At 44.0% G+C, this 22,172-nt stretch overlaps 1 protein-coding gene and 1 long non-coding RNA gene across 6 annotated transcripts in view; both read right to left on the bottom strand.

Moving 5' to 3' along the window:
* plch1 (phospholipase C, eta 1) overlaps positions 1-17,560 on the bottom strand; it is a 75,049-nt gene extending 57,489 nt beyond the window's left edge. For 3 of the 5 annotated variants that reach the window (XM_030392608.1, XM_030392616.1, XM_030392627.1), the window contains exon 1: positions 7,505-7,583. In XM_030392608.1, coding sequence (XP_030248468.1) covers positions 7,505-7,583 — 79 coding nt within the window. Of the gene's footprint in view, positions 1-4,227; positions 4,537-7,504; positions 7,631-15,141; positions 15,448-16,694 lie in introns of those variants that run through there. The other 2 variants (XM_030392591.1, XM_030392599.1) reach the window with 2 other exon arrangements.
* A 2,558-nt stretch (positions 17,561-20,118) lies between these two features.
* On the bottom strand, positions 20,119-21,807 carry LOC115566700 (uncharacterized). The gene is made up of 3 exons (XR_003981070.1): positions 21,671-21,807; positions 21,420-21,479; positions 20,119-20,171 (listed from the first exon to the last, which is right to left on the bottom strand). It is a non-coding gene; the product is annotated as an uncharacterized LOC115566700 (long non-coding RNA).
* Between the last annotated feature and the right edge of the window lie 365 nt (positions 21,808-22,172).

Here is a 22,172-nt window from a genome sequence, read left to right as displayed (position 1 = left end):
TTTGACAGCCTCTGCGGAGTCTTTACTCTGTACCCACATTCAGATAAACATGAGGATTGCGTGTGAATACAGCCTTATTCAGGCCTTAGGTTGCTTCAAGTTAGGAAACCCTCAAAAAAAGCAGGGGGGTTTCTGTGTTTTTATGTTTTAGGTTTCCTTCTAATTCCTGCCTACTTAAAATCTGTGTGTGACATGAATAACATTAGGAAAAACTACATGAATTCCTCAGTGACACTCAGCAGTGTTTCCTCACTGTTACAGCTTCAAAGCTTCACATCCTGCAGCAGACTGTCGAGAACGATCGGCACCTTGAGGGGGAGGGAAATCCAAATATAAAAACCATTTTAGAGTGCGCTAATTGTACAAAAACCTTCACGGAGGAAGACAGAAATATTTTGGCGTTCCCTCTTATGAGAGACTTAAAAGGTCAGGAAACACCGGGAAACAGCGAGTAAGAAGCGGGGAAAACACACAGTCTTATCTCACAGTCGCTCACTTCACCTAATTAAGAGCGCCCAAAGCGGCGTGCGAGTCGGGGCGATGTTACAAATGGGTTCGCAGGTCCCCCCGGGGTGCAGAGTGTAGAGCGGCACCGGAATAAAAATAAACACAAGACAACTGCAGCATGATAATGCATTCACCGACGATGCTACAGGGGGGCTCCCAGAGTGGAGGAGTTCAGCCCTGACATCAAAGAGGGAACTCAAGCTTGTGGGTGTGTGTGTGTGTGTGTGTGTGTAAAAGAGAGAAAGAGAGCGTGTGTGTGTGTGTGTGTGTGTGTGTGTGTGTGTGTGTGGGGGGGGGGGGGGGGGGGGGGGGGGGGGGGTGTGTTTTTAGTGCACATTCTGTATATATTGATGTTGACTTTTTGCTGCACTGTTCAGGCTTCTTCTTCTTCTCTCCTCCCCGAGCCGGGCTGGATGACTGTGAGCAGATTGAGATACATTATCTTTGGCAGCAGAGCCAGACTGCCATGCTAAATGTCTGATCTCGACTGTTTGAACCGAAATGTAACTGCCCTCCCCCTCCCTCCCTCCTCCGTTTCGGTACACAGGAGAAGCTTAAAAGGGTTAGCTGTGTAACTAAGTGGACCGAGCTTCATAGTGGCTTATAAACTGCTGAGAGAGCAAATGAAATTTTAAAAAAAGCCAGTAGTTACGGGCGATTTGCTCTATATTTCTTGCTCAAACACAGGTATATATAGAGCACTCTAGATCGTCAAGCCGCAGCTTCATACCGATGAAGAATCCCCGTCGGTTTAAGGAGCCGATGCTTCACACCAATGCAGGAGCAAATGTGACATGCCAGCAGCGGCTAAGTCAACACGCAGAGAGAGATTTAAAAGAAAAAAAAACTAATTACTGGTGAAAAATTCTATGTAAATGCAAATTAGGATCAAGTGGAAAAGACAAAGAGGCATGTTAGTGGCTCTCTGGAAAACCAAGATGTGAGGTTAATTCACGAACAGTAATGGATGAGACAGATTTTTTGCTCGACTGGATACAACAGGTGAAAAGAAGGAGAGGAGAGGCAGGGCTGGGTATTGTTGGGAATGTGTCAGTCTGGGCAATTAATTATCGGGATGGTGTTGCATGCTAACTTCATGAGATAGCTGTGCAACACAATACGTGGGTGTCATAATATCAAAAACTTTAATGGCTCACAATTTTGGTTAATGTTTGCAACTAAAACTCTTACATATTGCACCTTTAAAATGTGAACTATATAGACTGTGAGCTGCCAACAAGAAGCTTCCGGGACATCCTATCGGGAATACTTGGAGAATTACAGCTTCTACTTCTGCGGACCGTGACTTGTGGATAAAGTGGGCAGAATGAAGAAATAGATAAGAGGCTTCACGCCCTGGAAGCACAGTGGCTGCTGTGGCTAGCAGTCAGAAGATTGCCGGTTTGATCCCTGATCCTGCAATTACATTGGTTACTGCTTTCTAAACACCTTTATCATTTGTCATGTGCAGATAAGAGCACATCATCATTTTGGAACGTGACAGCTGAAAGCCAGCATAGAGAGTTGATGTCACAACTCCTCTGGTTTCACTCATGGGACCTTATTTAAGAAAACAACTTTGTATGGTAGTCAATCGTCTGGATCGTGCCATGAACTACCCATCGGATGTTTGTCCATTTAAGAGACAATTTTCCAAGTCAATAAGTTGTTACAAAACAAATTAAATATAAGACGGTGGAAATACGTCATTATACAGAATGCACAGCCAACAGTCGCATTAATGATGTCGTCTCATTAAACGCTCAGTGAAACCCGTTAATTTGAATATAGAGCTGCTCCTGTATATGCACTTTCACAGACCTTTTCTGTACAGAGTTGGCGGCCATGTTGGGGTTGAGCGTGACAATGTAGTTCACTGAGTGGTTTCACACGAAACTAGATGTTATTTCACTTCAATGACGACAAACTGTGACTTTCTAGACTTGGAAACTTGTCTTTAAAATTGACCGACGTCATATGTGTTGTTCATGACATAATTTAAGAGGGACCAAAAAAGTATTTGTCTTTCTCCATTTACTACGTTATGAAGTTTTTCCCAGTAAAGGTCCCATTGGATCCATCGTGACTTTGGTTCTCTGTTGCAAATCCTGTTGAAATATGGTCTGAATGTGAGCGCTTGATCAGCGTCTTCAAATAGTCTCCAAAGGTCTTCCCTACAATATTTTGGCAAAAGTAATATCGAAGTATTTGGTTAAAAATATTGTGATATTGTATTTTGTCGCCCAGTCGAAGCGTTGGTCTGTGGTATTCCCGCACTGATGGTATCGATACCACAACAAGGCTAATTTCAACGTACTTTGAGAAATGCGCCCAAATTTGAGACGAAATTTTTTATTTAAATGAAACTACTTAGTCGGATGCTTTATTCCAGCTTCTTTGCGTGACAGTTTTCAGTACTCACAGATGCATTTCAGTCGACACCAATTTAGTGTCACGAAGGGGGGAGAAGATTGAAAACAACAAGAAATGGGATTTTAAAAGAAATGGAACAGCTGAGAGGATGAAAGCCTGTTCCCTCCCCTGGTGTCTGTTAGCTGCTTCTCTGCCCTGGGGGGACAAAAAGGAAGAGGCAGAGACAAAAACGGCGAGGGGGGGGGGATTCATCTGCTGAGATTCATCATCATCAGTACAGGAGAGACACATGAGGAAAAACACATTTTACATGGAAAAGACATTTCCTCCATGTGGTGAAGATTAGCAGCCATGCACGCTCCTCGAAACCTTCCTCCCTCAATAATCTGCTCTCCCCTTTTTCTTCCCAGCAAGAGCTCCTGGTGCCATGCAAGTCTTCTTAGCAGCAAAATGAATAAAAGAGGTAACCCTCTTGTGCACTGATGCAAGCAGGGGCCTCCCTCAAACAACCCAACGCTCACACAGATAAAGAAAAGCAAGGCGCTGCAGGGGTGAGGACTGACAGCCTGACACATCCGGCTTTGGGTGCGCCATATTTTTGACAGCGTGTAGAAGAGAGCAAGAAAAAAGAGGGGTTGCTCTAACAGCCCAGGGACCGCTGGGGATTCAATTTTGCCATCAAAGCTTGCGTGGTGCTAACATGCCCTCTCTGGGTTTTCAAGGGGCTCCTGTTTCTACTGACAGCCCAGTCCAAGGGGTCTGTCAGCGTCTCAGGCATCCTCTCACTGACCGAACACATAAACATCTCAGGGATTCTGGACTGTCGAGAATGTGGCACAATCCACAGCTATGTGGACAGATCCAGTCTTGTCAAAAGGGGAACACATTAAGAGGCTTTCCTGCCCCCTAGTGACAGGCACAACTGGGCATTTTCAGCACCAGGGACAGTTTCCCGCTGCTCCACGGCTCCTCTTCATCAAAAGCGCTCAAAAAAAAAAAAAAAAAAAAAACTGACAGCAGTTTCATAGAAGAATAATTCAACTCAAGTAATTGATTCTGACGTTTTGAACCCAACATGAAGATTACTGCACAACGAATGACAATCCTCAATTAAGATTCCGAGTGTTTGTGGCAGCGTGGGTGATGCAATTTCTCCACAACAACAAGCGCAATGGAGAAATTACGCATGGGGCTTCAGCCTCGCTCGCAGTGGAGACTAGAGGGAATCCATAGGAATGCGTGCACCACACACACACACACACACACACGAGTATTCCTACTCTCCATGAGGGACTCAAACATGAAACAACCGAATAAAAAAATAAAAGCTCGAAAGCCGTCACTCACCCTTCTCCAAACTGAGATTTCTGCAAACTTCAAGTTCTGCCATTGAGGACTGGAGTTGTCGCTCTCAGCAGCTCCCTCCGTGCGTTTTGGACATCGTTTTTATCTCCCGGTCGCAGCGAGTTGAAAAGCCATCAAAACGTGCCTGATTAGTCCATTTCTCCATCATGAAACAGACTGCTCCTCAGCCTCTGTCTCCCGCTGTGATCTGCGGCGTGGATTCACTAACCATCACAGCCACTGCGCGCACATCCTCTCCTTCCTCTCCGCGCAACACAGAGGCAAAAAAAAAAAAAAAAAAAAAAAGGAAAAAAAAGAAGAAGAAGAAGAAGCTATAAGCCGATTTCTCACAAGCTCAGTGGACTGGAGGCTGAGAGTGGTTTGTTAATAAGCAAGAGCTTGGCTTGACTGGCAGAGTGGGTGAGAGCGCGCGGAGCAGCGAGAGTTGGCCATTTGGACGTTTCAGATATTTGGCGACAAGTTTGGAATCCCTCCACCGAGCTGAAGTCGTGCCACATCCGGTTGTTTGTTTGTTTGTTTGTTTGCTCGTTTGTTTGTTTGTTTTTTTGGTCAGCCAGTCCTCAGTGGATATCCTTGGAAGAAAAAGGAGTCACCAGTGCGCAGGGGATGCCAGCGCTATGACCCACTTTACGCTCTCGCTGTGTGTGTGTGTGTGTGTGTGTGTGTGTGTGTGCGCGCGCGCGCGTCAGTTTAGGTATCGATGCTCCCTCAGAGACACAGCAGGAAACACACTTCAGGAAATGTGAGGGATGCTCTGCAGCGAGCCCCAGGAGAGAGAAGAGAGACTGAGAGGAGCGCAGCGTTGTGTGTAAATATTAGCTAATAGACTTAGCTAATAGAAGTGTGTGTGTGTGTGTGTGTGTGTGTGTGTGCGTGCGTGCGTGCGTGCGGGTGGGTGGGTGGGTGGGTGCTACGTGCGCGTGTGGGTGCGTCAATTCTCTAATGAAATGTTGGTCAATCTGCAGCTCCCACATTAGTCATGTTCACTGGTCCACATTAAAGCCTTTTCATTTAGGATTGCAAGAGACAATTATTAAGTGACCAAGCACACACACACACATACATACACGCAAAGTGACACACACATACATACAGAGAGAGAGAGAGACAGTTGTGTTGTGTGAGATGGAGGGTGGCCCAAATCGATTTGTGCTGTCTGGAGGAGCAAAATAAAAGACATGTCTGGAGACCACTGTCCCCTCTCGGTTCAGTGCTGTGCGTCTGAGGCCTTCCAGTGATCGCTCACTTTGATTTGTGTGTAAATCTCTCCTCGTCCACACCTGCCTGGTCACAGACGGCCTCCACCCTCCCTGCAAACCCCCACCCTCTCAGACTGATTTATGTGCCACGGCCAAACAAAAACCATCAGCCGCTCTGTCATTCACAAATGACTGGAAGCAACTGGGAGGAGTGAAGCAAAGTCATGGGAGAAAAACGAACGGAAAGGCGCACGTTTTCTGACTGACGAGAAGGGACAAACTGTCGGCGACATGAGGGGATGAACACAGACAAGAGATCAACCGGATCTGAAGTCTGGTGAAGGAGACAGCAGACGATTTACGCCCAGACAATCTGCTCTGATTCTCTGAAGAGCTTAAAGGATAAGTTCAGCCAAATGATGAAAATTCAGTCGTTATCTGCTCACCTTGGACGGTCAGGTGAAGTTTTGGAGTCAACAAAATAATTCCAGAGATTCACAGCAAAACAGCGTTGTAGGCAGCATTTTACTAGACAACTGCAGGTGATGGGGACTTGTTTTAAAAATGTGAATAAAGAATACAGAAAAAAGACAAAAAATGGCTCCTGGTGTTATCCTAGTTTCCACAAGTCATGAGATCCCAAAAATTATTTGAAAATATGTTATTCACATCCCCTACGCACAATCTAGGGCTTCCAGAGACTTGGATTACGCCTGACGAGCTGCGTGGAGCCTCTATCTTTATTTTTTCTGTTGGTCCCCATCTACTTTAGTTGATTAGGAGAACGCTGCAACGTTGTTTTGTCAACTATGAAACTTCATCTGAATTTCCATCTGCATGAGGGTGAGTGAATGATGACTAAATTTCCGTTTTTGGGTGACGTTGTCCTTTAAAGGCTGTAGATTAGCATCCGAGCATAAATTGATTGGATTGGGTCACAAAGGTGGTGTGATTTTATAATGAGAAAGTTATTCTCATTTCATGCTCAGTAGGGTATTGATCTTGAGTTCAACAGCAATAATTAACCACAGATTCTGGAAGAGTCAACTTTGGCCTGAAGAAGTGTATTTACAAAGCAAGAAGGGTGGATGAAATTCCCTTAAATTAGATAATATTCATATTTCTGAGCATGACAGAAGGGGAAACGGATCAATCAAGCCAACCGGGGCAATCCATCATCCACAGTAGACAAGCCTGATTTCCTACAGCGGTTGGCTGAGAAGCAGAAAGCACACACTCGTGCTGTATGTAACAAGCTGCCTGCAGGTGGTGGGACGTGGACGCCGGCTCTAGCAGCCACAGAGGCATGGCGAGATCAGATATTTGTCATTGATCTGTCTGGCGGATCGGTCAGGCTCACCGTCTCGAGAGTCATAAATCATGATCAGACTGACGCCTTTACGTGTCTGGTTTTATTTCAGCTGTGAGGAGGATGTAAAGGAATAAAGTGCACAATTTGCTCCGGCTTATGTAAATGTGTCCAATAAAAAAAAATAATATCATTAACAGGTATGCATGGGTGTGTCATGGTACTCAAGTTGATGCATGAAAACACTGAGTGAACGCCCACTTGTACACGCTGGACCATGAAAATGTATAATTGTTTTTCTTCAGCTTCAACATAATTGACTCAACCATATCTAATATGTGTACAGATATGTATGAATCGTCAATGGGCAATACAAGTCAGGTGTCTCAGCCGGCTGCTTACACTTAAAATAAATCCAGTCAGAATGAAGTTCTCTGCACAGGTTTTTATTCATGTCACACACTGATTCAGAGGCTTGCAGCAGGCCTTTTCTCTCCCAATAGACTTTAATAAGGTTTCATTGATGTCACAGGACTGACTGTTGGCTTTGCTGTTTGCAATTTAAAACCTGGTCTGCACTGAAGCAAAACGGTGGAGACGAGTCTCCCTCTGCTGTCTGTTCCCGTGACTTACAGTCACCAGAGAGAACATACTGTACATGGTATTCAGATCTGCTGTGTGTGTGTGTGTGTGTGTGTGTTTGTGTGTGTGTGTGTGTGTGTAGGTGTGTGTGTGTGTTTCCGATGTTTACCGTGAAAGGTGCTGTTGTCCGTCAGGAAGTGCCGGCGGTACTGAGGCTCTCCTTTCCTGTTCACCACCCAGGAGCTCATGGTGTGAGGGGGGAGGGGGGAGACAGGAGGGCGAACAACTGGATGACCTATGAAGGAGAAAAGAGTTGAACTGTGTGGACCAAGAATTTTGCAGGAATTTGATTAAATGCATAATGTAATATATTAAGAATATTAAGTGCAACTCATGTCTTGTGCTGTGAACTGATCACACATCTTAAGACAAACTGCCTGGAAGATTGAAAGTTTGAAAGAAGCAAGACAAACTGCCTCCTCTCTGAGAAAGCAGATGAGAGATATCATGAGAGGATAGGGCAAAAACGTAGAGTGCTTTCAAGTAAAATGTTCAGAGACTGTGGATTTTCTTGTTGTATTTACAAAAATCTGGATGTTAAATGTCTGAATCTAAAGAAAATGCAATTGCCACAACAATTATAGACAACTTCCTTTTCCAATTGTATGCAAATAAGATGAATAATGCAACTGCTGAGACACAGTTTCAGAGTTACATAAGCAAAAGTCTTGGGTAGAATTACAACAAACCTGCCCCTCCTGCCGCTGTTACATATATAGTGTCTCCAAGGCAGAAATTCATCTGCATTTGAATGTATTCTGTAGGCCTCTGATACGAGACACATCTCTGAATCAGTTTTACTTTGAAAGGTCATCTTGTGGCAGTGGCAGCGTAATCCGCCCTCCTGCTGGGACAGTGTGTGGTGGGGTTATGTTTGAAAGTGTCACTGTTACTACGATCAAAATCAACATGTAACTGAATAAAATGAATGACAGTGACAGAATCTCACTTCTTCTCACTATACTGTGAGATATACTCTGTCTCTATATCTCTACCAGGTCCCCTCCCTCCAAACCACTCTCCTCCACACTTTTTTTTTGTCCCCTTTGAATTTCCACATCGCTCCATGTGTTCTCATTTTTCTTCCCTCCCTTTCTCCTCGACCATTATTCCCGGATTCCCGATTTTCCACCACTTCCTCCTGATCACTTTTCATCCCTACCTCTCCTGCTGCCAGTCTTCACCGCTTAGTGTTTCCCCACCTGTTGCTCATCTGTCTTGCTGTGATTTATTGCTTCCCACCACACACACACACACACACACACACATGCAGGGCAAGTATAGATCTGGAGCGGATCTCTGAGCCTCTGGGACAGTTATTGGCGCCTGGTGCCGGCAAACCTGAGGAGAGGTGACTGTCTGGTCTTGTGGGTCAAACATCTTTGAGGTGAGAGTACTTTCCTGTGACCCTGCCACCACCCCAAGTGTGTAATGTCTATGCTGTTTATGACGGACCACATGGACAGAGACCCGCTCGCTCTGTTATAACAGGACACCCTTGTCAGTGTGTGCTAAGAAAAAAGTCTCTGCTCTGTTCCTCTGGATAAGATAAGCGATGTTTAATATATGTTCCCTTTAAATAATGCAAGAACAAACTTTATAAACATCAGTTATGTTTTGTCATTATCGATTAAATATTAAGCTGTACCCCAGCTGCTGCAGGAAGTGAACTTTCCAGGAAATAAAAAAAAAAACAGCAGAGGAAAAGACTTCACTCTTAACAATAGACATGGTGAAATACAGCAAGAAAGAAAAGCAGAAAAGACCTTTAAGACAGGTGAACAGCTTACAGCACATATTTCTACTCATGCCATAATCAGTTTTTCCTTTGGTGCCAAATCCAGCTTTGACTTTGTCATAATTTCTGCTTCACAAAAAAACAAAAACCTCGTTCCCTAAATGGTTTAAGCACACAAAATTCGTCTGGGGCTTTTCTTTAAACTCTGCGTCCACCTTGGGCCTGCGACGCCTCTCTCCGAGCAGCTCTGAGCTCACAGCAGAGCGCGGCCCTGTGTGGCTCCCTGCTTAATTATAGGATAATGTTTCGAAATGACTGTTTGTTTTCATAACGCGGACCAAATTAGAGATAGGAGGCGAGCAGAGGTACATGACTGGAGACATTGTTTGAGCAGCTTTAATGGCATGTCGGGTCGTGATGCAGCTAGATTATATGAATCCACCGTAAACACTGAAGTCACATGGTGTACCAGGTTACCAGAATGTGCAAGTTAGTGAGCTTTGGAAATGCTGCTTACAGTTACACAGCAGAAATGATCGTAGGTACGTATATGGTCTACGTCACTGGTGAATCTGAATTTAAAATCTCACCCATTTCTGTTTTCAGTCTTTCGTACTTTTAGATAGTGTTGCAAATATAGGTAAAAAATACATATTTGCATTCTGGGCTTGTACTCACCAGAGAAAGCCAATCATGATTACCCCAGTATTCCCAAATTATAGAAACAGTAAGGAATTTTGGGAAATGTCTTTCTTGCCGAGAGTAAGACGAGATGTTACCGAATCCTTGTCTGTCCAATTAAATCCATCCTATGACCACGGATGCACGGATTGTTGGCCGCTAAATCATAACATTATATCACTATCAAACTCACACTATTGAAATTGAAAGAGGATCAGATAACCGCTGTTATATAAGAGACCTCTAGGGATGCTCCTCCATCTTCCAGCACCTCTCAACCAAACCCGACCACTCCAGCGTCAGCTCCTGGACATGATGCTGCTTCACCCGTTTACGGATCGATCAGCAATAGATGCAATAGATGTGAGGATGTTTATTGCGTAAACTATTGCAGTTGCCACAACTCCAGGTCAAAACCAGAACCAACACATAACATGTTAATAATCAAGCTTTAGAGGTGCTGGTAGGTGCAACTTGTTACCTCTGGACAGATCCAAAGGAGACTTTTGACTATAGGTTCACATTTACCATTCAGACATGGGATTGGTGTTGATCTTTCATCAAACCTTCAGCAAGAAAGCAAATAAGGATATCAGCCAAAATGTCAAAAAAACAAAAAAAACACACATGGTCTGTAAACCAAACCAGTGCGATCCAAGCATGTGTCGTTGTGTATGCGTTGTGTGAGTCAGTAAAGTGACTCTGCTTCCCCTCCTCTGACAGCGTTGTAACACTAGTAGCCCTCTCATCCCAAACCTCAGGGGAATACAGTCTGTTCTTTCCTGTCTCTGGGGCTACAGAGAGCAGCTTAGAAAATAAATGTTTCACCGCCTGATGAGCCGCTGTGTCTCAGGCCCTCGCAGGAAGTAGGTCGTGGATGCCCCTAAGTCAAAAGTTGTGTTGTAGTAAATCAAACAGGAGTTACACAATCGAAAACATGAGGATGCAGCATTTGTTTTTAATGTGTCCACTCTTTCTGTCTGCCCCACGTGTAAAACACACATTTCACCTGACAAAGAGCTTTACATTCCTGTTTTATACAGACTGTGGAAGTCAATGGTAGTACAGGAGATTTCAGCTCTTATCAAGCTGAATAAACGTTTGTATTATGTCACACCCTTTCAACTATAGGTGCAACTTGTGTATTACAAATGCAAACGTTTGAGAGCAGGTGTTTGGTGCCCTGAGGCCAAAACATTTAAGCCTGGATTTTCTTTCAAGCTTGTAGACCATTTATGATTTGAAGCGATTTTGTTTCCTGCAAATTGCAAGAGGGCTAAAACACGGTGCTCATGCATTTCATGTGCAAAACAGTTGAGGATAAATATTAAAAGATCAAACACAAACAGAATGTGCAGATCAGTGTGCAGCTTGGTTAAGATGTAACCAGAACAAGCCACCCATCTGGAGCCATGATGGTCTTAACGTCTTTCAGCACAACTGTGCGTGTCACAGATGCAGCATTGTATCATCGGCATAACTTTAGGACCAAAAGTTAACTTGTGTGCATGTTGTAATGACTAGATTTCAGAATGTACACACTTAAAAAAACATGCAAAGGTTCAACTTAAACACACACTGGTAACACTTTATAATAACCTTGAACATTAATTCAACTTTTAGTTTATTGTTATTTCACTGTAAACAAACAGTTTGTAAACCATTTTTTTAAACCGCTGCATATTTAAACCGCTGCAACTGTAAACAGTAAAATAACTGTCAACTACAGCTTAATTACCTTTAAGTTTAACATTTATTATTGATGGTGTGTATGAGATGTAGCACAGAGAGATGCCGATTCAGTGACAGCTCAACAAATAACCTATAATTTATTCAAAAATCACAGTTCTGTCTATTTTTAGGCATCATTCAACCTCCTGCTTGAACTTCAACTGCCTAGCTGCCAATCTGCTGAGCTGCTGGCAGGTTGTCGATTTCCCTGACTGCTCATTCTCTCTTTAAGTCGGACTTCATTGTTGCGACGTCTCCTCGATCAGCGTTGTGTTATCACGACTGTGAGAAATTACTGCCAGAGCTACGAACACAGGAACCACGCCGCAATGATGCATAACTCTGCTTGAGGGGCTGTTTTCAGTTTGCATGGCGCGAGTCCCTCTTCATATGTGCACCTACATTATGTATGTCACAGCTCCTCTCATGACACAAAGAGAGCAGCATCTGTCAGCCCACACTGACACATGCCAAAGAGCATCGATACAGACGTGATTAATGACAGAAAACAATGGTTGCTCTGTTTTATGCGACCAGCTGCCGTGAATGCTTGTGTGATGATTAACCGTTTAGAATCTTAAAAAAAATAATAATCTGCAACCGTCTCTGTGATAATAAACTGTTAATAAAGCACAAGTTGACAATGTTACTCATTATGTACTTACCATAGCTGCAGGTCAGCTGGGATGAGGCCCCCGATGGCGTTCAGCCTGTTAACCACCTCGCTGAGTAGCTTGTAATTGCTCGTTATGTTGTTATCAGAGCAGAGAGTACACAATCTTGGTATGCTGATGGCTAGACAGATGGGGCACGGTCCGGCCTGAGTGCTCCTTCACTTGATGACACGAGTATCGGGGGGAGTGGGCGCGAATCGTTTGAATTCGCGGTCATTAAATCACGTAGGAGCGCTCTCGCTCCTGAGATGTTTTCTGTAAAATAACCTTGCTGTTTCGCGTGTTTGTGTTGTGGGTGTGTGCGTGTTTGCACATTAAGGGTTGCAGATGGCTAAACGTTGCCTCTCTTATCAAAAACCCACAGGAAGGGGAGTTGGAACAGTTGTAGTGTTTGGTGTATCACTACAGCTTGTATTCCTGCTAACAGTTAATGAGACCGAATTGTCAATATATTTCTATAATGTTTTTACGATCTTATTTTCTATACTCCAAATGTCACATTTTCACATCAGATTCAAGAGAATCTATGCAAAATCATCACATTCAAAAGTTCAGTTGGACCGATCATTTTCTTGAGTAATCGATTGATTGTTTGGTCGACTAATGGCCATTACTGATCAGAATTTGACGTTCACAGTAGCATCTTCAAAATGCTTGTTTTGTCCGGATAACAGTTTAAAAAACCCAAAGATATTCGAGGTAACCTCACATTTGAGAAGCTGAAACAAAAGAGTTTTGTTCGGAAAATTCTGTTACGGATTCATTTTCTTGATCATCAGCTAACTTCTTTAACAGCTAAAGATTTTCGGCCCTGCCATCTCATAAAAGGCTACGGCATGTTTTCACATGCCGGCTGAGAGGAAGGACGAGGAAGTTGTAACATCTAAACGGTCCCGTCAGCAATGTCTCACTGAGCCTTTGACCTGATAAGGAGACGGAGCGGACCTGGAGGCAGCGAGGTTACTGAGGGGTCGAGAGTTGCTGCAGAGGGGCACTGATGCTATCTGAGCCTGTCAACAGACGCTAACGTCACGCCGTCGTAAAACCAAACTGTGGAATCTCCCCTGCAGAAGTGTCCAAACTGATGCACTGACAAAGAGACTGAAGTGTCCAAATATTTTCTAATACGTCCTGAAATTATTGATTTTATCCAAAATACGCTCCCGATTCAACCATTTAAAAACAATCTTAGGTGAAGATTCTATGTCTCGAGAACGAGAGTATCAGGTACCCGTCATCTTTAGAAGCTCAATCTTATTTTAACTTCCATGTGTACACGTGTGTGTGGTAAAAACGTGTGTGTGTGGGGAGGATGTCTCGTTCCACCGTGGAATTGAGGGGTGGGTAAGGTCACGGAGTCAAACCCCTCAGATCTATTTCAAGAGGAGACTCTCCCTCCTGTTCCTATCCTTTACTCTTACTCTCATGTTTTGGACTCAAACTGTCTGCTCATTGCTCTCATTGACAAGAGAACTGTTTAACTTCCTGCTTGTCAGGAGTCCTACACACACACACACACAGGTTCCCATTTCAGTGTCGGCAAGGCAATATGAGCAGTTGCACGATCAGCCTCTCACGGAGCGAAGTGACATCTCATTTTCCTGAAAGTTGTGTCGGAAAGCTTTTTTTTTATATTTCTGTCTCTTACATTCACACACACACACACACACACACACACACACACACACACATATTCACACACAGTTGGGTTCATTTAATCCCCCAAAGTTTTTACCCTCTGTCCTTTTCCACCAAGAAACTTCAATTATTCATGAGGTATTGCAGCTCCCACAAAGGGTCGCGTTTCCACTCCTACAACCCAACACCAGCAAGCTGATACACTGCTCACAATACTGCAAGTCACAAAATAACAAGGGAGTCACTTTACAGCTCATGCATTCCTGCACACACACCCACACACACACACGCACACACACACACTGCCTCTACAGTGCATGTGATAGAAGAGCTAACCAGCATTACAACCGCTTACCAGGAAGTGTTTATTGTGTCAGCAGGTGGAAGCAAAAATCTATTTCAATTAATAAGGCAAGATTGCACGTTGAAAGTGACGGTATCAATTTACATATAATCTTCACCAGCTCTGCCTGACAAAGACGCTCCTTGTGTGAGATGTTTTCAATGTGCTCTGAGGTTTATCATCAGAGATGGAGGTGGAGATGGAGAGATGGAGGACCTTTATGTTCTTGGGATGCATTTCACAGAGTGTCACAGCAGCTCTCTGTCTCTTTAAATCTCTTTGTCTTTCACACGCGGGCCCGAACTACACTCAGCCACTCAAATCAAATCAGAAAAATCCCCAAGGACTCTGCTCACGGACGGGGGAGTGCCCCTTCTCTTTCTCTCTCCGGGTTGCTACCGGCTGAGTCTAATAAAGGCCTTTGTTAGGCTGCCCCCGCTGCAGAGCTCACAATGGGAAAGGAGCAGCAAAATGTGAAACAGAGGAAAATGTTGCCTACATGTAAATCACACAGGCGAGTTATTGATTCTGGTGAGAAACAAGGTGAAGCACATGACAAAAATATAAAAGTGATCACATGAGCTGAGGCACTTTGAGGCTGTCACGATGATCAAAGAATTTTAAAAGAAAAATGCTTTGCGGTTGTTTGCCTGCACTTACCTAAAGTGGTGCAATAAAGATAAGGATTCAAATGACTTTCTGTATAATAGAGCGTGTGTCCACGTACACAGGACTAACAGGTGCACATCTGCTTGGATACTGTATACAGTATCCTGCCAACAGTGGATTTAAAGTGACAGCGAAAACAGTGTGAGAAAAGCACACAGGGGAGACTTGAAAAACAAGTTAAGTTGGTAAAATGCACCATGTGAGATACGATGTCATGCTGTTCTTCTATAAGACAATGTCAGTCCTTCATCAGGCATCACAGCCTCACTTACTTCTGTCACTTCAGTCCCAGATTTTGAAAAACCACGCTGTCAGCTCCCTCACAAAATCTTGCCACTTTGAGCAGAGCGGCAGTCCTCCAGGCGCCAAGCGTCCATGTCACAGAGTGCAGATGTGATGATATGAGTCAGTGATAGTCCCAGCAGTGTGGCCACAGGGAGGGAGACTGTCCCAACAACTTCACTGGTGTGGGCAGGCACCCACCACTACATCAAGCACAGCGCCTTTTCAAATGACTACTACTGCTGTGGGACCAGTGGAGCTGGGAAAAGCTGGACTGGATTTTCGGGATGGAGTTTCTAGAAGAGAGACAAGAAGACGGTTTACTCATTCAGTCTTTGTTTGAAACTCAGGTGAATGATTAATCAAATGTCAACAATGAAATTGCTAACATTTTAACAAAAGATTCATCAGTATGAGTCATTTTTTCAAATTCTCTTATTCCAGCTTCTTAAACGTGCAATGCGTAAAAATCATACTCAGTAACTGCTATCTTCTGCTAACCGTAATCTTTTTGCACATCCTCGTCTGTAGCTACTGTTAGCTTCTCAGCTCAGTTAGCAGACTAGCTAGCCAGCCTACTGGGTGAGTGGTGGTGGTTACACCGTTAGCACAGGAGCTTTGGACTACTTGGAGAAAGTGCTGTTCAGACCCGGGGCTAGCTGGCTAGCATGCTCACATTAGTAGCTATCTCTTCAACACAACACACAGACGACTTTGGCATAATGTCAAAACTGTTTTAACTTCACATTCTGTCAATATTTTTTTGAACGTTTTGAACTAAAAATTTCTATATTTTGTACCTTTAAATATTTTCTTGTTGTGTTTTGCCAAGTAATGGTTAAAAGATGATGAGGAATTCCTCCTGAAGTTTCAACAGACGTCTCATTTTTTTTAAAGAATTTTCTTGCATCTTTGAATTGTTATTAAATAATCACTTAGACGTTTAACTTAAACATGATCAAATGGTAAGAAATGCAAAGTATAGTAAAACTAGTAAAGTATAATAATAGTCCAGTATACTGTCCTCAGGTCGCCATCATAAATTGTACCTGATGAAATTAAAAGTTGAGACGACAGACGCAGCGGCATTAAAGATTACAAAGACATCTCTTGTTTAAATGTCTCTGTGATCTACACCTTAGGAAACTTTACTCCACCTCCCCCCGTGGTGGCGGCCTCCTCTGCCGTGGTTTCCCTCCCACTCCTCCCTCAGTGACAGTTCAAAGTCTGGCAGCAACAGCCATCAGCACTGAAATGCACCTTACAATTTAAACCAGCCCACCAATCACGAGCCCGTTGGGCCGTAACAGTCGCTAGTAACATTTGCACAACAAAAGAGAGGCTAGCTGATTCATCAACCCCCCCGCCTCCCTCACTCCCCGCTCCCTTTCCCTTCCACCGTGACTCCTCCTCTCCTGCCTTTGTGCTCGGACCCAAAATCCCCTTCTACCCCTGTGACCCTCCTCCCCTCTGCACTAATCTCCTTGCGCCCATTGGATTGAGTGCTTCAGTGCTACCTCTCAGCGCACCGAGACCCCCTCACCCTGCACCCCACAGGACACACATCACAGGCTGGCCTCATTTGCAGGCCTTCCTCCTCCTCCTCCTCCTCCTCCTCTTCTTCTTCCTTTGCCTTGCTTGGATGAGGGTGGGGTAAGTTTGGCAGTTGACTTGCTCTGCAAACGATATGACAGTCACATGAGCATAATCCTTCCTCTCCAGCAGTGGGACGATGTGTCACCCATCGGAACCCAAACAACTGATAAAAATCTTAATTCATGCGCCTGTTTTCATTCATTTCGACGATAAAACCACAAATCACAGCCGGTTCACAGGCCCGGTCTCTTCTCTTCTACTTCAGTGCCTAAACACTCGGATGTCGTGGTCACATTACAGCTGAGAGGGTCCTCTTTACGGGCACTTAAAGACCCCCACACATACACACAACATGCAAGGCTCCCGTGGGGTTTGGGGGCGGCCAATATAGAGTTTACCCTTTGCTTCGCTTTGTATTTCACATTTGGTGTTTCTATAGCAACAGTGATCTCAGGGAGGGACAAGCGGACCCCCCTCTCGATTTTGAACATCATTAACATACCCCGCCCCCGTCTTGTGTTCAGTGGGGCGTCCCACACACACACACACACACACACACACACACACACACACACACACACACACACACACACGCCAACAGAGAAGGCTGGGTTTAAGCTGTGGTTTAGTGGGGTAAGTGAAAGCCGAGGGATTAGAATCAGAGAGTCTTTAACAAGCTTTTTTTTAATCATTTCTAAAGACAGCAAGAAAACTGTCACGATGAACCATGACGCTTTGCAACAGGTGCGACAAGGAATGTTAAGTAGAAATTAAAACCTGTATTTTGTAATAACGGGGGAAATGTGACTGTTTTCGTCACACATGACAGAACAGTAATGAATGGCACTTTTAAAGACTTTTAGACTCCTTTTAAATGTGTCACAAAGTAATCTGGCAACAACAGGTGCACCGTGTGAATAACACAGGCTGTGTGCTGTCACATTTCGGAGCTCTGTCATCGAGCAGTCAGTCACATAGTGCATCACGTCCTCTTAAAGATCCTCCTCATCAGCCTGAACAGGACGCTGTCCCTCGCAACCTTGGAGGCCCTCTCCCACAGGCTGTCCTCCTTCCACAGTCCCCGCCCCTTCCTCTCCGCCCTGACCTCTGCCCTGTGCAACCGTTTGTGGAGACGCCAGTAGAGGCGAGAGCCGGGCAGGACTCCGACAATGGGCGCAGTGCGAGCCAGACCCAGTCTGAGGACCTCTTCGTTTATACAGTAGCTCCACATGGACCCCTGCTGGAGACATGAGGGAAGACAAGGGAATGATTCATGGAATATCAAGCCCCGTCAAATTTAGTGAACAGTTCTGACAAATATATGAGAAATGGATGAGAAATGCCTCACCCTGCTTTGAGACACCAGACAGTGCAGTGCGTCGTCCTCTCGGCTGATAAGCTTAAGCCAGACTGTTTGGGCAGGAGTCAGGTTCTTCTGTAGCCAGACCCTGCCCTCTGGAGTCAACTCCACCCCGGCAAGATGCACCAGCATTGGGGACGTGAGCACACCTGGAGAGGGGGGAAAAAGTTCCATTACCATCCATGTTACAGTAAAGATTACAGCTTTTTGTAAACTTAGTTTGAGAAATATAAACATGTTTTTCGGCTATCTTTTCATGTAAATTCTAACAAAGGAGAGACACTTTTTAACAGTCAAATATTGTCGAAACACAAGCAGCTGTTCAGGAACTTTGCCCACATAAAGACTGTCTTAAGCTGGCACATATTTAGCTTTAAAGGAACAGTTCACCCCTAATTCAAAAATACATATTTTCCTCTTATGTGTAGGGCTCTTTATCCATCTAAAGTTGCCAAGTTTTTGAAATATCAGCCAAAGAGATATCTGCCCTCTCAGGGACATAATGGATCTATATGTTGCTCGGCTTGCGCTGTTCAAACCGCCAAAAAAACTCAACAGGAGTGTCTCTTTCTAGAAATCATGATGTGGTTATACAAAATAATCCACAGAGCTTGTTTTGAACAGTTTCATGAATTGAATTCCTCCACGCAGAAGGGAGCTGCATCTACTGATGGACAAGAGGCCAGCTAACGTCATTCAAGTTCACATCCAGCGCTGTTATGAGCATAAGCCTCCCGTCCATGAGTAGATGCACGCTTCCTCCTGTGTGGCAAGGAAGCTTAAAAAAGAAAGAAGGGTCATTACGTCACAGTATCACTTTTAGAGCCAGATTGTGGCAACATATCCACGTCACCTGACTTCTGATGAAGGAAAGCCTCCAGAAAATGAAAGAAGAACACACTTCAGAGAGTATGTTCAGCACTGATTCACCCTGTAAATGTAAACCCCTTCCCACTCCTGCCTCTTTGGTCGGACCTGCCTCATGTGTTTACGATATTATCAGCCCTGTCAATCATATGATCTAGTTTTGTGGGGGAAAAAAATGGTTTCTACACGAAACTGCTAATGACAAGGTTATCTTGAGTAGCCGCGTTATCACTTCTGGAGATAGAGATAGAGATAGATAGATAGATAGATAGATAGATAGATAGATAGATAGATAGATAGATAGATAGATTTTTCTATTTCTACCGCCACTATCTCCAAAGCTCAGCAACTAACACCAAACATTTCTACATGAATAAAGTTTTAAAGTCTACATGGATTTGGGGTGAACTGTCCCTTTAAATCAGTGCTTATCTACCTGTATAATACTACAAATTTGACCAGACATTTGATTCCAGCTGCAATTACAATAAGGGCGCATTTTAATTGGTGTAAGGTATTGCAATTAAACATTATTTAACTAACTATGATTGCCTTAGACTTCACATGAAAAAATGAACAATCGCGTCTATGAAACAAACTCCAGTAAGTTATGTTTCTGCCACAGCCTCAGAGCCCAAACGACGAGTCTAACCAGCTTTAAAATGTTGGAGGTCGAGTGGGACGAAGGTAATATTTGAAACTGCTGCACATGTGAGTCCTTCACACTGACGCTGCTGAAGGAGCACTTTATATGAAGCATACGCTGCTTGATTTTATAGCTCAGTGAAGAGCCTGATTTGATATCACAGCTAACAAGCTTACCCGACACTCTCACTCATGAGAAGGTAATCAAATGCAACAGAGTCTGACGATACAAAGTAAAAATGTCACAATGACAATTTTGTTGTAACAAGATTCAGACCTCAGCCGGTTATTGTTGTGTCGGCAGGCGTTCCAGCTGATTTAATCATTTCTGTGTGTGTGTGTGTGTGTGTGCATGTCTTCATGCTTTCACTCAAAGGACACCCCAGCTCTACCTTTGTGTTTGGACAGTAACGGGGAGATGACCGGCAGGTAAATCGGAACATGCTCCACCTCGACTCCTCTCTCTGTGACCGAGTGAACTTTCCCACGAAGGCTGACGTTCCTCTCGATGAATCGAGCGGGGATCTCTGACGCAGCTCGAAATCTGGTGATCTGAGGAGTCAAGTCAACGAATCATTTGGTAAAAATACTTGAAATTGCATTTCATTCGCATCTTACAGGTGTAGAATTATAAGCCTTTTGGTCCCATTCAAATTTTTAGTCTGCAATAATCCATAAAGTTCCACTTTAAGGACTTTTAACAGTGATGGAGAGTATGACTTGTGTACAGTTTTTACATACTTTTTCATTTTGTTGTACTTTGGTCAATTATATGATGCAGTACTATACTGCTAATCTATCCAGCCCTATACCAGATATCTCACATTGTGTCCACCTTAATGAACTACAATCAGGGCCACACATTTTAAGTTGTAGTCACCTGTTGTTAGCTGCCTTAACAACAAATTACAGATTTATGTCTGTTCAACAACTGGCCTAACAAAATCAAACCCATACTGAGGCTAGATAAAATAAATAAATGCGTTGTGTGGTTTATTAAATGTCTTGCTTTGTCCACAACCTCACATTTAAGAAGCCGGAATCTGAGAATTTAGACTTTTTTGCCTTGAAATAAAACTCAAACTGATTAATTGACTATCAAAATAGTTAATTCAATAGCTGACAAACAGTGGATTCAGTGTTACAGCCCTATTGTGAAATCAGTACTTTGTCTATTTTTGGATCATGGTATTTTTACTTTAATTTAAAGGAAAAGTTCACCCAAAAATGTAAAAAGTGTAGTCATTACCTCAGTGACAGAAAGTCGGCGGACGCTTCGTAGTCCACGAAACAATCCTGGAGCTTCATGGCAGAACAGTGCTGACGGTACATTCTCCTGAACAGCTGAAGTAGACGGGGACTTGTTTTAAAACTTAAAATAACAACCGAAAAAGAATAACATAAAATGGCTTCAGCCATTTCAGCAAAATCCAAGTTCTCCTAAGATCCCATATTGATGTGAAAAGACATTATTTACACCCTTTCGGACGGGGTGCATGCCAACACTTTTTGGGTACATAATATCTTTTCGATTCAATTTGAGATCTCTGGACTCCCCGCAGCTTGGATTTGGCCGGGCGACTTCCCATCCCCATCGACTTCAGCTGTTTGGAGGAACGCTGCGACAGTTTCGCTGCGAAGCTCCGTCAAGTTTACGTGGGGAAACTTCACCTTCAGTCGGCACAATGACTGCATTTTCATTCTCGATTAAACTATTCCTTTAAATCCACAAAGGTGCCTGAGTGTGTGTGTGTGTGTGTGTGTGTGTGTGTGTGTGTGTGTCTTGACTCTCTCTCTTACCAGTCTGATACTCCTCGCTATCACAACAACACCGACCACAGCCAGCCCGGTGCTTATGTTCTGTGCCAGAGACAAGAGAGCAGGTGTTACAGGAGTTAAAGAGGTGACAGACAGGAAGACCAGGTTGTACCACTGAGGAAGACTTTGACAGGTGTAATGGTGACACAGGGGGGGACAACTGGTGAGGCCTGACAGGATGTTTACTTGACACCATATGGCACAAAGGGGATGAAAGTCCAGATTTATGATACCTTCAATATGTACCAAATACAGAACTATGAGCTGCAGGAGGGCACAGAAGTGATCCATAATGCACATCCATGCCCCCTAACATGCATCAGCAAGCCACACAGGGAGCCTCCTACCCGCACGAGTGTCAGATTATCATCTGCCAGCTGAGATATTAGAGACACGACGTTGCGGGATGACGCGGTGCCTCGATCTCTTTGTTGTCTGTCGCCGCTGCCCGCTTCGGTTTCTGTTTCTGAGGAACGCTCCGGCATGTTGTTGACATTTTCTCGACGCTCGTCCGACGCTCCGCCCGTGTGGGAGGGACCTGCGAGGGGAGCCGTTGTGTAAAGTCTCCGCCCTGTGGTTCACTGTGGACATGACAGGAGGGCTGCTGGAGTGCGTCTTCAAATATGTGCTATAATTAAAAAAAATTAATGAAAAAGCGCTACAAAATATCGCAGCACTTTGCATTCTTTTGTATTGAATAGCTGATTTATTTTTGTTGTTTTTTGTTTGTTTTTT

Source organism: Sparus aurata, chromosome 2 (assembly GCF_900880675.1).
Source record: "Sparus aurata chromosome 2, fSpaAur1.1, whole genome shotgun sequence".
Classification (NCBI taxonomy): Eukaryota; Metazoa; Chordata; class Actinopteri; order Spariformes; family Sparidae; genus Sparus; species Sparus aurata.
Note: the sequence above shows the minus strand (reverse complement) of the source record. Positions and strands in the feature narration are given on the sequence as shown.